General features: G+C 41.6%; 1 protein-coding gene across 6 annotated transcripts in view; it reads right to left on the bottom strand.

Moving 5' to 3' along the window:
• Positions 1-15,404, bottom strand: part of ENAH (ENAH actin regulator) — a 78,532-nt gene that overhangs the window by 52,743 nt on the left and 10,385 nt on the right. For 5 of the 6 annotated variants that reach the window (XR_013392160.1, XR_013392159.1, XM_077925618.1 and 2 more), the window contains exon 1: positions 8,481-8,539. The exons of the other annotated variant lie outside the window; for it this stretch is intronic. Coding sequence is in view for 3 of the 5 variants with exons in the window: in XM_077925618.1 (XP_077781744.1) it covers positions 8,481-8,527 (47 nt within the window). In the remaining 2 variants the exon portion in view is untranslated. Of the gene's footprint in view, positions 1-8,480; positions 8,540-15,404 lie in introns of those variants that run through there. 6 annotated transcript variants of the gene reach the window in all.

A 15,404-nucleotide genomic window follows, 5' to 3' on the forward strand; every position in this document is an offset into this window, starting at 1 on the left:
GAGCTAAGTATTTTTATTTTTAATTATTTACAGAAAATATTTGTAGCAGTTTACAACAAAATATAAATGCATAAAATAAAACATATTTAAAACAACCAAATAAAAATAAAAAAGTAAAACGGCGTCAGACCAACACAGCTAGCTTAAAACAACCAAGATATCCAATTCACCTAAAGAACATACAACTAGCATACCATCAAAAATATCCCAGCTAGCTCTGACAAACAGAAGCCTAGATTAGCCCCCAAAGGCTATGATGCAAAAAAATTTTTTAAAAAAAATCTGCAGGGCAGGAAGTACAGGAAGGAAACAATGCGCAAAATGGGAGAAGCAGCCAATCATGAGGCACATTTCTATAAATTGAGCCAATAGTTTCAAGGTACATGTTTTAGCAATCCACGTTACAGTCCAAGAATTCAATTGTATGTATCCTTTAGATGAGCAGCATTATTTCAAAAAAACACACACACTTTAATGACAAACTCTCTGCTTCATGACCACAGGAAATAACCTATATTACATCATCTACCACTGACCTATATATAATTGGCAATGCTAGTAAAGACCGTACTACTGACTCACTCCACTAGTGTGGCATATGGCCAATATTTTTTTAGAGGGATTACCATTCAATTATTTCCATGCGGACTTGAACAGGAAGTATTTTATCACTTCAGATGCTGTTAACGGCAGTAACCTTCTAAGACAAAAATGGACTCCCACAGAAGGTGGAGGAGGTTTTTAAGCAGAAGTTGGGTGGCCATCTGTCATAGATGCTTTAGTTGAGATTCCTGCATTGCAGGGGGTTGGACTAGATGACTAGAAGGGGGATACCTTCCAAATCTACTATGCTATGCTTCTATGACCTTGCTCACATTTGTTTATGTAAGTGGTTTTCAAGTTGGAACTGGGGAATTCTGGAGTTCTTTGGAAGCTTATCAGGGAATCATCTATGACTCAATCAATACTGGCAGAAAGGCTTTTCTGAAGACAGGCTTGTCCACTGCTACTAAACATTCCCTACAATGTAGATAAAAATGGCTGAAAAGATACAACCAATTGTATAGTGTGCATGTCTGTCTGTTTAAACATTTCACTGAACGTACATGTACATCCAGCTATTCTGTCCAGCTCAAGAGGTTCCTATCAGGCCCACTTAATTGTTAAAGCATAACTAATCTGTGTTAAGTGGCCCCGGGAATGCATTCTTATGGATCATGGAGATTTTCCTATTTTAGACTATGCAAGACTGACATCAGCATAGTCTGCCTCAAAGCATGAAACCCAAAACTGTTTGCAAAATTCTGTTCTGTGACAAATGAAGGACAGGATTCCCTGGAAGTGGAAGTGGAAGTGGAAGACAGAGAATTTGAAAACCAGTTTTAAAGTGACAAACAATATCTATCCTATTCAAAGAGACACATTGGTTTCAAGAAAATGCATTAACCCTCGGGGCCCCTTCCAACTCTACAATTAGATGATAAAACAACAAAGGAAAGATATGACAAATGGGAACAGCACTAGTTTCAAAACATATTCTTGGGTGTTCCAAATGCACTTAAAAATCACATTCACACACACACACTATGCCCTACTCAGTAGGGCCTACTCTCTGACAATTCTCCAGTTACACTAGCTCACACACTGGAAGACTTCACTCAATCTGGCCCATCATTTTTTATGGGAGTCAGTTCAATAGTTTAGCTATGAAGAAGCACTTTCTTTTATCCACCCTGAATCTTCTATAACACTCTGCTTCATAGGGTGTCCAAAAGATCTAGTGTTATGAGGGAGAAAAACTTTTTCTATCTACTTTCTCCAAGCTGCACATAATTCTCTATACTTCTATCATGTTGCCTCTTACTTGCCTTTTTCTAAATTGAAAAGTCCCCAAAGTTACAACCTTTCTTCATAGGGGAGTTGCTTTATCCCCTTGATAATTTTGGTTGCTCTTTCTGAAACTTTTACAACTCCAGAATATTCTTTTTGAGGTGTGGCAAGCAGGAATGTACAAAGTATTCCACATGTGGCCGCACTATTAATGGCATTATGTTCCTGGCAGTTTTATTTTCAATCCATTTCTTAATGATCCCTAGCATGGAATCTGCTATTTTCAGTCACCACGCACTGGGTTGACATCTTCATCAAACAATCTACTATGACCCCAAGGTTCCTGGAGGTTCACCTCCAGTTCAGACCCCATGAGTATTTATGTGGAATTAATGCTTTTTGTCCCAACATGCATTACTTTACACTCGTTCAGAACAAATTGCATTCGCCATTTTACCAATTCACTCAGTTTGGAGAGGTCTTTTTGGAGCTCTTCGTGATCTCTTTTTCCTTTTATTGACTCTGAACAATTTAGTATCTTTGTCACCAAACTTGACCACCTCACTGCATGCTCCTAATTCTAGATCATTTATGAACAAGTTAAAAAACACACGCCTCAATACCAATCCTTGTGGGCCTCAACTTCCTACTTCTCTCCATATTTCCCCTTCATCAATTTTACTTCCTGCATGCATCCAATCTTCTTATACCTCTACATCTAAACCATCATGACATTCCCAATATCCTATGCTGCCTCAGTGTTTAACAACTAATTACTGTAAACTCACACAGTTCAGGAACAGTCCACAGGACAAGCCCCCCCCCCCCCGCTGCCAATATTGGAAGGTCTGGGTTATTCCAGCAATCCTCATTGTAATCACAGGCCTAGCAGGCCTAACTATTACAACTGCCAGCTTAAAATGTTAAGCCTATTAGCCATGCAGTCTTGTGTACTCCAAAGTAAACCTCACTTAGTTTAGTGTGGCTTACTCAAAGGTAGTAGGTGAAGGGTATACAACTGCAGCCTAAGGCATCTTTAGAAATAACTGTTTAAAAGGCTATTTGCAGGGTACATGCTGAGAGAATGTGAGTTAGCAACAGCCAAGACTCCATCATAGCAGGTCTATCATAGCATGATGTAGAATTTGGTGTGCTTTTAAACCAAGTTTTTATTTTCTCATGGAGCACAAACAGCTTACAATAAACAATGCAGCATAATGCCAATTATACAAATAAGGCATTACTGGCATAAATTGATACTCCGAAACACTCATTTTTTTTTCTGCCAATGCTCCATGCATCCGATTAAGCCCTTCTATGTTCCACAGAAATGATGCCAGCTGCATTTGCTGCTGAGTGCCTCTAGAAAGTCAGGTTCTAATCTTGCCAATTTCATCTGAATATCTCATGGTTTAAATCGCAAATTACAGATGCCATGAGAAACTCCACCACAATTACAGGTTAAGAACAAAGTACACATTACCCTAAACACACCTCAAACGGTCAATGCTGGAGGCAGAAAAACACAGAGCATTAATTTTAAGATGGAATTTGGCTGGGTAGAGGACAGTAATAGAAACCTCTGGCTGAGAGAAAGCCAGGATGCTCTCCTTTCCTCCAGTCAAGAGACTTTTGGCACTGCTCCTTAGGTTACTGAGACTGGGAGAGCAAGATTCGCCACTCCAAGTCTGACCCATTTTGTCAAGAATCTATTCACCAACACAGTTCTGCCATGAACTTGCTAAAACAGAAAATGCTAAATGTGAAATTAATATTATATTATTTATTAGACTTGTGCATCACCTATGCCAAAGCTTCAAGGCAACTTTCAACAAACAAGTAAGAAGTAAAATTAATAATTACATAAATATAATTATATCTCATAAAATCAATCACCACATAACTACAATCACTACATAAAACTTTTGGTTAGAATATTCTACCTCATACAACTCCCCCCAAACCCAGCATCCCTGCTGTAGATGCTGACAATGGAATATGTTGCCAAAAGCTTGAAAAAGTGAAGTATTAATCACAAAGAAAAAATTCCATATTGTCAGTGATACTGCAGATGGGTATTTTGAAATTTTAGGTCTCTGATCAATTGCTGAAGCACAGTGAAGAGTTTCTTGTTACCAGCATTTGCACTACATCATATTTAACATATTACAATAACTCCAGAGTGAAGAATCGCCTTACAACTTTGAGAGGAGTACTCCTAGAAGGCAATATATGATTTAGCCCAAAGTAAGAAATAGTTTCATTTACCTATTGCACTTTCCAAATCTCTATTTTGATGATAAGTGACTATTATTTCTAGGTTGCAGATCATATTCCCCAAGCCATGAGACTGAATAATTGCAGATTTGGTTGCTGAGGCAGCAGTACTACAAGGACAAACAGTGGGAATCCCATAAAGAAATTAAGCTGTTCCAAACAGGCTCATCTGCTATCATGAGGCATTTCACAAACTGTACATATTCCTATTTCCATGTGACATATTGACCCAGTTCAGATCATCACCATCCAAATGCAGTCACTTGCTATAAAGTGGTCCACAAAACTTTACTTAACTAATACAGCACAAAGAATAGAATTTAATTGGAGAGACACAACAAGTTGGGTTGGCAGTGCTTTGAAGGGAACCTAACTGCAAAAAGAAATAGCTTATTGTTCCTTAGTCACAAATGAGGGTTTTTTTCAGGGCGGGGGCAGGGAGAACAGTGCCAGGCTTGCAAGCCCTAGAACAGTTATAGCAACAATTTTCTCTCCAAAACTGCAAATCAGTTCTTGCACATCATGTCATCATAGATGAGAAGTTCCAACCATAAGTTTGATAAATGTACATCTCTGTATGAAATAATACATTTAAAAGAATGGCCAGCATTACTTGTTCAGTAGTTAGACTAGATACAAACTACTATGGACAATTTTTAGAATATTCAGGCTACAGGTTTACTGCCAAGAAAATCATCTGAAGTGAAGTTTATTTTTTTTAAAGCTAGGAAAAATAGTTCCATATATATTTTGGTGCTCTGTGAACAGGTGGAAAGATCAGATGCACCTGCCTTGTCAGCCATTTGGTACAGCTGCAAGATTAAAGACACAAGTACTGCTAATTACATCTCAGTGAAATTAGTTATAATGTATTCAGAGTTATTCTTCAAACAAAAGGCACTTTAATTCTAAGATTCTTCTCAACTGAGAGATTTTGCACTAAAACGAGCTTACTGATATATATTGCATTAGAAGAATATATAAACATCTACATGCAATTACAGACTATTGTCTATTTTGATACAAGCAAACTGTGAAATTGTAAATCAATGCTGTTTCTAAACTAGCATATGTTATCAAATAAGAGCTCATAATACAAACCTCCAATAGCGCTGTGATGATTTATGCCAGACACTTTATGAAAATCAAAGCAATTTTAGTACGACACGGATAAATAAAAATCACTGAACAGCACAACAGTCACGTGACCACAGAAAAGGCTAAATTTACCCATGAATGTTCATGTGACACAAAGCAGTAAAACTGATCTATTTTAAAAATTATGATTTGTACTCTTAGCCCACTCTTCACCCCACGGGCCAAGGGTGAGTTCCAAAAATATAACCATTAAAATAAGAAAATAAGAGTGGTAAGCACCAGCATAACACTTTAAACCATGGGTAGGCAAACTAAGTCCCGTGGGCCGAATCCGGCCCAATCGCCTTCTCAATCCGGCCGGCAGACAGTCTGGGAATCAGCATGTTTTTACATGAGTAGAATGTGTGCTTTTATTTAAAATGAATCTTTGGTTTATTTGTGGGGCATAGGAATTTGTTCACCCCCCCCAAAAAAAATAAAGTCCGGCCCCCCACAAGGTCTGAGGGACAGTGGACCGGCCCCCTACTGAAGAAGTTTGCTGACCCCTGATTTAAACTAATGGGTACAGTTCCAGGTGAGTTGCAGTTCCAAGACTGCATGCAAGCGTTTTCCCATGTCACAATGACTTCCATCATGTTGGGCATATACCATCACCAGTAAGTAATGTAGCAGGGCTCACGGGTTTTATGCCTTCTAGCATTTTAAAAAACGTTCAAGATGTGACTGAGTGAATGCAAGCAGCATGAAACTGTTCCTCCACTTTACAGGGGAAAGGCAATGATGCTTTATGACTGGCTAAGTACTGGAATTATGCAATACTACATTCCTACCTTTGAAAGAATACCAACACCAATGGCAGATTTTCAGTCATCTGATCGCTTATCATGGCACAAATAAATGCTATTTTATGGGTTATGCTGGGAGGGGGGGACAGGACCAGGGAAAAACCTTAGCTATGCACAACAGTAGCATATATTTTATTTATTATATATACAGTCCAACTTTCCTCCAAGGAGCTCAGGGCAGCATACATGGTTCATCAGCACCAACACTTTATCCACAACAACCGGAGAACATGATGAGAGTGCTACCGTGCTCATGGTCCTGCTTGTGTGCTTCCCAAACAGCACCTGGTTTGCAACTGTGGGAACAGAAAGCTGGACTAGATAAGCATTTGGTCTGATGTACTCATGTTCTTAAGTGGATTAGACCGAGAGATATGTGGCCACCAACGGTTTGGCCTCATTTGGAATTTTGAGGGTACCATGGGCACCAACACCCCTGGGCTGTTTCTTACCCTGCTTCCACACATACTAGAGGGGAAAACAGGCATGCACATGCATACATGTGGCATTCGGAAGGCAATAGAGTTAAAGCAGATTTCCTGAAGTGTACATGGTTTTGCATAGGGTCACACAAAAAACCCACCATTAGATTAAAGCCTACATTTGTAAAAAGGTACCCCTGCCCGTACGGGCCAGTCGTGTCCGACTCTAGGGTTGTGCGCCCATCTCACTTAAGAGGCCAAGGGCCAGCGCTGTCCGGAGACACTTCCGGGTCATGTGGCCAGCGTGATGAAGCTGCTCTGGCGAGCCGGCACCAGCGCAGCACACGGAAACGCCGTTTACCTTCCCGCTAGAAAGCGGTACCTATTTATCTACTTGCACTTAGGGGTGCTTTCGAACTGCTAGGTGGGCAGGAGCTGGGACCGAAGACGGGAGCTCACCCCGCCGCAGGGATTCGAACCGCTGACCATGCGATCGGCAAGCCCTAGGCGCTGAGGTTTTACCCACAGCGCCACCTGCGTCCCGCGGTACATTTGTAAACCGCACAGTAAAAATCAAAGTTCCCATTATTTTCAGCACCACAGAAACACTGATTCAAGACACAGGTGCTCATTGGATCTTCATGATTTTTTTCACAGTAAAACCCATTGCTAAATTAGAGAACACACTGTGGCCACAGAGCAGGCCCGTGATTTCATGGCAGGGTGTGTGTGTGTGTGTGTGTGTGTGTGTGTGTGTGTGTGTGTGTTTTGGGGGGATAAATTAGGAATAAACAGGCGTGTGGAGGTTAAATCAGGACTGATATTCTGATATGTAAGTATGGGGGAGGCGGCAATAGCAATCTCTTCCCCTGTGCCATGATCTTGCTATTGCGTCCTGGTGTCCCAAGAACAAAAAACCAAAACAAAACCCAGATCTGCAAAATGCAACCACACACCACAAATCTAGTTTGGCCCTAGGGCAAATGAAAAAGCAAATAAAAACCACAGAATTGCAGGTGTAAGAGAGATACCGGACTGCCAAACCTACTTCGGTGAATATAGATCCCTCTTTGCAAGCAGCAAGCATTTCTGTACAGACAGAAACTTGTGTTGGAAACGCACAGAGGCCAGTCCTAGGACATGTGGACAGCAAATTGTAAGAGAAGCATGTAATCCTAGAGTCAGCTGAAAGATTCTTTAACATGTCAACAAAGACTCAAAGGTACAACCTCCTATGTTGGGTAGTATTATGATTACAATGGTGCACCTCAGGTTAAGGACTATTCTTCCACTGCCTGGGAACTGAAACAAAACATCCCTTCTTGGATTACTACTGATAGACATGGTACGGCTCAACAGCGAATCTTCGTTCCAAGGTAAATGAATGTGCAGTTCTAGAACTATAATACATGCTCCTTTCTCAAAGACACTGGCATGAATGATTCTTCAGCATTTATCTATAGCAGAGTGCTATATTGCATGCATCTTTAGACAGTGGCACAGCCCTCAACATATCTTCCAAAAATCGTGAGGAACCTCCTGAGAAACTGTTAGATCCTCATCTCAATACCATTATGAAGTTTCCACCCAAAAATGGGAAAGTACTATTGCCCAAAACGATAGGGCTGGCATTTAAGATCAAAGCACATTTATTAAAGACAGACTGGTATTGCCCTATGATCTTCCAGACAAATGTAGAATTTAATTAAAAGGCAGCTAGCTGCTTTTTCCCTCACTCAAGTTTGTTTTATTACTTATGTTGTATCATGTATCAACATGCATCTATTAAAAAACAAAGTCATAAAAATAATGAATGGAAAAATGAGCAGGCAAGATATAGCCTAGCTATATATCCTCTCCCTTCACCTTTCTCCAATCCACTGCCTTAAAACCATACCTTGTGCCAGAAAACTTGAAACAAAAATATCCAGAACTTCAAGATTTCATGCTCAATATGTTGTATGTAAACCATCCAAGACAGATAAATATTCAGCCAATATCCTCTTACCTGTCAATGACAATCTCCAAGTTTTCCTCTGCAACTTGTTCCATCATCCAACTATAGTTATACATTTTTTTAAAGCGCTTTGAATATTTAGATTAAAAATTGCCTTTAAAAAAACTTTACACGGAGGGAGGGGGCTTTTAAAGTTAAGCCACAAAAAAGCAGTTGTTCAGTCATGCATTGAGTCCCAAATGTCTGTTTCACCCAGTCGAGGAGAAACAGGTGCTGCAAACTCTCAAGGCAAAGAAATTTAAGAGTAGATTTAGCACGGCACAAAACAGAAGTTACAAAAAAGCAAATTACCAAAGTTAAAAGCTTTAGAAGTTCTGAAGCTGTGATCTACACAATATTGATCAAACATTAAAAAGCAGCTTTGACTTTTAAAAGCTGTTTTAAGTTTGCATTCACTTTCTCAGACTAGCTGCTATTATAATCTTTCTCTGTGAGACTACCAACAGAGTATCCTTAATATTGTTACAGTCCATTAAAGAGCACTGGTGCAGCCCAATGTGAAGAGGAGAAAAAAATATACTCAGGATAGCATCATAAGGTAAAGAGGCAATATAAAATAATCTTTTCCTGCCGTCCAAGGAGTCCTTGTGAGCCACACTCTTTTCTCAGCTCTGAACCATCCCTCGACTGTCTGCTCTTACAGGCAAGCTTCTGTAAAAGGATGAGGAAGCTTTTTCAGCCTTTTCAGGACTGGATCGACAACTGGCCACCCACCTGTCAATCACATGACATCAGACAATTCAAATTTGAAACTGGGAGTAGGCACAACTTTGCTCTTTAAATGCCAGCAGCAGAGCCATATCTCCTAACTTAGCACTGTGGGAACACTTAGTGCTGACGTGAGGAACCTTTAGCCCTCCAGATACTGCTGTAGTACCACTCCCATAATCCCTAGCTATTGACCAGTCTTGCTGGGGATTATGGGAATTATATTCAGCAACATCTGAAGGGTGAAGGCTTCATCACTCCTGACTTAATGCTTAGATCAAAGGTAACAACAGATCTCTGTGCCTGATATCATATGACATCATGTCAGGTAACTGATACGTAGGCATAGCCTTGTAAGCCAAACTGAGAGGCCTGGGAAGCCTAAGTAGGCCCACAAGCTGGATGTTCCCCACCCCTACCCTATAAGGATCATTCTTGGGTGTTCAGGTTTCTCTATTCTCTACCTTGTTTCAGATGTATATTCATTTCCTGAGATTGTAATAGAACTCATTTGAGCACAAGGTGGGGTACAAGACACCAGATTTTAGATGAGGTACCATGAGGCACCTATCTAGATGGAAGTGATGTGGTGACAGTGATGGGTGTCTGCTTCTTTCACAAAAATCATGTTTTACTAGAAAAGTTTCTACCATGCAATCCACAGTTTCCGTGGCTGAATGAATGCCATGATTCTCTAGAAAAGGTACACTACTGGTTGCAGCAAATTGTGGTAAGTTTGTCTGATATAAGACTTAGGAGGAAAACCTGTTTCTGAACGTCAAGCGCATCCCCACACCATTTCTTGCAAGCTGTTCCTGAAGGTCAGTTGACTTTCAGAGGGACACAGCGAACTGCCAAGAAGTGGGTGGGAAAGTCTATTCCAACCTATTCTACGTGTAAAACTCCACTTAATGATTGTTAGGATCATAGCTGTCAACTTTTCCCTTTTCTTGCGAGGAATCCTATTCGGAATAAGGGAATTTCCCTTAAAAAAGGGAAACATTGACAGCTATGGTTAGGATCCAACCCATAGTCTAGAATAAATCAGCATTTGTTTTCATATTTATACAGGTGTGTCAATCTTCGGAGAATAAAGACTATGTCTTTTTATGTAACCAGGGTTATAACATATGTTAAATGATCTAAACTTGTATCCAATCTTTAACAAATTTAAGTGTTGTGTCCAATTCTTCCATTTGCAGAAAAGCCTTGATATCTCGGCTAATGGAAATTGAGATTCCCTGTTTCCCCTGTAGCTCCCTACACCACCTTCCACGCTGCTCTCTTCCACAATGCCTCCAACCTTCTGGAGCAACTGGGGGTGTGGGCAAAAGCCTTATCCCCTCCTCTTCCATTAGCAGAGGCTTCCACTGGATCAAAAGCTCTTCTACCACCTGAAGGCACAACAGGATTCAACCCTGATGTTACAACAGGTATATAGAGGAATAAAATGAATATGCAGAGCAAACAATTTAACATATTGTGCTCCAAGTAACACTGTTGCATGGCAACAAGAATCTACTGCAGGGAAGTAGAAAACCTTTTGATTTGCCAAATTACAGTTCTTTCTGGAAAAAAAGGGAAGTCAAGCAGTAGAGGAAACTAAACCTAGGTCTTGAGGAAAGCTGCAGTTCATCTAATGAACTGATTGTCCACTGCCAGAACTCCCTACTCAGCCTGCTCTTTGACACTCTCCCATACACCCACAAGACCACATTTTCAGTGCATTCAGAAATTGTGTCCCAGTTTACTCCGATAACAAATAATTCTAAAGAATAACTACACCCTCATAGAAATTTACCATTTCCACAAATTATGAATCCATAGGAGGGGCGAAAAGTGTGGTGTTTTTTTTTTAATGGACATTTTAGTAAATTCAGAAATATGCAATACTTATTTTGGTATCAGAGTTAAGCTTCCTTTACTACTTTGAGAGCATAAAATTTCTTCAGTTGGCTCCAGAGAAAGACTAGTAAAGGAAGAACTTCTCCCAGAAGCACCCATACAAAACCTTTTCCAGTGCTCTAAATTAGTTTGTATTTGCTGACCTCAGCTAATGAAATATTCTCATTAAGTATGCATACCAGTAGCTCCAGACATGTATATGTCTCCCTCATCTTAGTTTTGATTAACACATAGTTTAATCAAGCTATCCAAAAGCACACTTTTAATTCGATTCTCCAGAGAGCCTGGTTGCAGTTAACAGGTCACCTGTAAATCACTACCACCGTTTTTTTGCATCCATTCCGCACCCATGGCAACTCCTTGTCACCTATCAAGACCCTTTCACTTCTGGATCATGAGAGGAAATTCTCACCAGGTGTAGTCTGGCCTATTTAAGCAATAGGTGTCCACCTAGGTTTCCGTGTTCAGTCTTGAAGTTCAACTGTTTGGTTCAGATCAGGCTGCTCTAGCCCCCATCATGGTGAGCCTTGGACACATTCTTGGATGGGCTGTTCTATGGGTCTAGGAAGAGGATTACTTCACTGGACAGGCTGCTCCAACCTTCTTCCTTTATTTAGCTAGCCTGGTCCCCTTTTCCTTCCCTGCTCCTTGATATTCCTTTCCATGTTCTGGTTTGTTGTTCTGAACTTGCTTCAGTTAAGAGATTTTGTGGAACGTGCTTCCTCTCCCAGCGATACTCAAGCACGTTTCACAAGGTCACAGGGACTTGCATAGCTTGGACATCCACAGCTCCAGCCAGTCCAGGGACATTAATCAGCCTGGTGCTAATGATGAACTCCAGGCTCACTCCCACCACCTCCTCCTCTCACATCTAGAAGGACCTTGTTGAAGCATCCCTTTCCTTTTGAACTCTGCTCTTTTCTTCCGCTCTAAGTTTATTCCCACTGGCATTAGCAATGTGTACTTCTCCAAAAGATAATCTCATCCCCTACATACCTAACCAATCACTGTACTTTGCAGGAGAGTGCATCCTGCAGATACCATCCTATCAGGAAGTCTATTTTGCACAATATTGGAATCGGGCCTTTAGTCATGGTGACACCTTTTGAACTCTCTCATTGCATATCAGACAGGCTAAAGACATTCCTATTTTAAGGAGTCTTCAAAAATCTTTATCACAGTTGGTATCTGTCTTGAATTTGAATTGATTTTATGTATGTGCTATTATTGTTTTTGGATAGGCAACTGTTTTATATCTGTAAACTGCTTTGGCATGCCCCATGGGAAGTGATTCATAAATGAAATTGACAATGACAATGATGATGATGATATCTAATTCCTCCTCTTATACCAGTTGGGCTCCACTTATTTATTTTTGTATCTCTTGCCATCTCTCCCTCTATTTGGTCAGGGGCTTTTCCTACCTCAAACTGCCCTAGCTGCAACTAAGCAGCCAATCCAACTTTAATGCTACTTGATTAATCAGTCCTTTTTCATTCTGTAACAACTTTTATATTAATCAATATCTTAACTTGTAATAAAATTCTACATTTTTAAAATTCTGAATTCTGGTTTGTTGTTGACTTCCTCTATATATATATTATGACTTAAAGGGTAATCTCCCTTTGGAGTACCATGTCTCTAAACTAAAGATATATTATTACATGTATCAGTCAAGTACAAGTATACACAAGTGTGTTTGCATGAATGTATGATCTAGATTCTAGAACACACAACTGACATCCACACAATATACTCAAAGCTGTCTTATATCACTTTAACCAGCAACATCCCCCCCCCAAAAAAAATCCTTGGAACTGTAGCTTGTTAAGGGTGCTCAAAATTGTAGCTGTAAGGAGTTTCTCAACCTTAAAAACTACTTCCACAGCTTCTCTCAATTCAAAGACCCACCCACACTGCAAGGCACACTCTTGGCCTGTCCCCCCCTGCACTCTTAGATGATGGGTGATGGGGCTTAATTTGAATCCTTTGTTATGGTCCATTCAGTGATGCAGTTTTTATTTTCAGGAACACCAAAATCCCCTCTTTCTTTCACTGGCTGGTAAAACTCTTTTCTATTCTAGCAGGCTTTTGCCTGCTGCAGTCATTGTTAATTGTCATCTCCACTGTTGTTACAGTTACCGTATTTTTCGCCCTATAGGACGCACTTTTTCCCCTCCAAAAATGAAGGGGAAATGTGTGTGCATCCTATGGGGCAAATGCAGGCTTTCGCTGAAGCCTGGACAGCGAGAGGCGTCGGTGCGCACTGACCCCTCTCGCTCTCCACGCTTCAGGAAGCTATCCGCAAGCCTTGCGCGCCCGGGGGAGGTTCCGCCAGGCTCGCAAGGCTTGCAGGCGGCAGCCTGCAGCCCGAAGCACGGGGTGCGCTCCGGAGGACGCTCCGTGCTTCGGGCAGATGTCCGCAAGCCTTGCGCGCCCGGGGGCGAATGCAGGCTTTTGCTGAAGCCTGGACAGCGAGAGGCGTCGGTGCGCACCGACCCCTCTCGCTCTCCACGCTTCAGGAAGATATCCGCAAGCCTTGCGCGCCCGGGGGGAGGTTTCGCCAGGCGTGCAAGGCTTGGGGTGGCAGCCTGCAGCCCGAAGCGTCCTCCGGAGGACGCCCCGTGCTTTGGGCAGGTGTCCGCAAGCCTTGCACGCCCGGCGGGAGTTCCCGCGGGCTCGCAAGGCTTGCGGGCAGCAGCCTGTTCTGTGGGCTGGGGTTGGGGGAAGCTCGGGCTTCCCCCGCCCCAGCCCCGCGACTGGAGGGGGGAAAAATATTTTTTTTTGTATTCTCCCCCCCCCCCCAAAAAAAGGAGGTGCGTCCTATGGGCCAGTGCGCCTTATAGGGCGAAAAATACGGTAAATGGATTTTAATGCTATATGTTTTATCTATTATTGATGTTGCATTTAGTAATTTATATTTCTATTGTATTGTGATTTTTTGAGTCTGAAAAACAACATATACGGTAGATACTTTTTTTAAAACAAAACAGTGCAACTGAATTGCACCTGAAAACCTATTAATCAATGGGACTCTTATTACATCAGTGCAGTTTGCTCTCTTTGGCCAGGACCAGTTAATAACTGGTGTTCCATATTCTGGATCAGCTGATATTTCTGAATGATCTTCAAATGTAACTCAGATGCAGGGTATAATAGTATATCTGCTCAGGTATTTTATCAGTGAATGTTTAACACTGACAGTCAGTTCAGTGAGCTGTTTACAGTACTGAGATTTTAAAATACCCAAATGAATTCGCTTTGGCAAATGGGAAAACTCCTTTGACAGAGAGTGATCAGATTGCTCAAGGAATGTGCCCAACATCCACCAAATTATGCAGTAAAAGGTGGACTGGTATTAGTGAACACTGCATTCAATTTGCAAAGTTGCAATGACATTAGTGGGCTCAGTGATCAATATAAGTCATGCCAAACCCATTATAAATATGACCCCCAATTCCAACTTCTAAAAATGAATGGGCAAAAGACAGATCAGAATCTACTGGTGGGTCGGTAGATGACGTGAAAGAGTTTCCAACTCATAACTGTTTAACAACAGCAACAACAAAAGTCCTCTTCTTTCTTCTTTCATATTAGGCTGTTAGGATCCCTGCTGATCTGTAGTAAATTTGTACGTATTTTTGCATGTCAACCGATAATAGTGTACAGTAGTCACATTATATGTGAAGGTCCAGTTACAGAGGCAGCATGAATACACAAATTCACATACTGCATAGCCAAAATTTACCTGGTTGCTTTCTGGCAGGAAAGGTGGCGGGATGAAGCCCTCTCAGTGTCTCCACTATCTCCCCTTCACTCCTCCACACATGGCAGTTGCATATTGCTTTCCCTCCTCTTTGGGGTATTGCGGTGAGAGTCAGGAGCAGTAACCCAGTTCCCTCACTGATGACCATGACAGTGGGGTGATCAGCTTTGGTGGCAGTGGCAGCCTTCTGGGCAATGGTTGCAGTGGAGGAGGAGGAGAGACAAAGTGGAAGGGAGGAGACAGAGGAATGCAGACAGAAGTGCCAGCTCCATCCATTCTAGCTTTTTTCTTTAGCCTGCATCTCTCCCTGCCACCACCCTCCTCCTCCTCCCTTCCACCTTGGTCTCTCCCGCACCACAACTTCCCTGCTGGTTGCCGCAGCCAAGGGAGCTGGCACTGGGGACCCCTGGAGAGAAACTAAACGCTGAAAGCTACAAGCTGGAGTTGAGCACATGTAATTGATTCAGCGCAAGTTAAATGCGCATGTGATGCGCCAACACTGTATATAGCTCATGGCATGGCATGGATAACAAACA

This window comes from Podarcis muralis, chromosome 3 (assembly GCF_964188315.1).
Source record: "Podarcis muralis chromosome 3, rPodMur119.hap1.1, whole genome shotgun sequence".
In the NCBI taxonomy this organism is placed as follows: Eukaryota; Metazoa; Chordata; class Lepidosauria; order Squamata; family Lacertidae; genus Podarcis; species Podarcis muralis.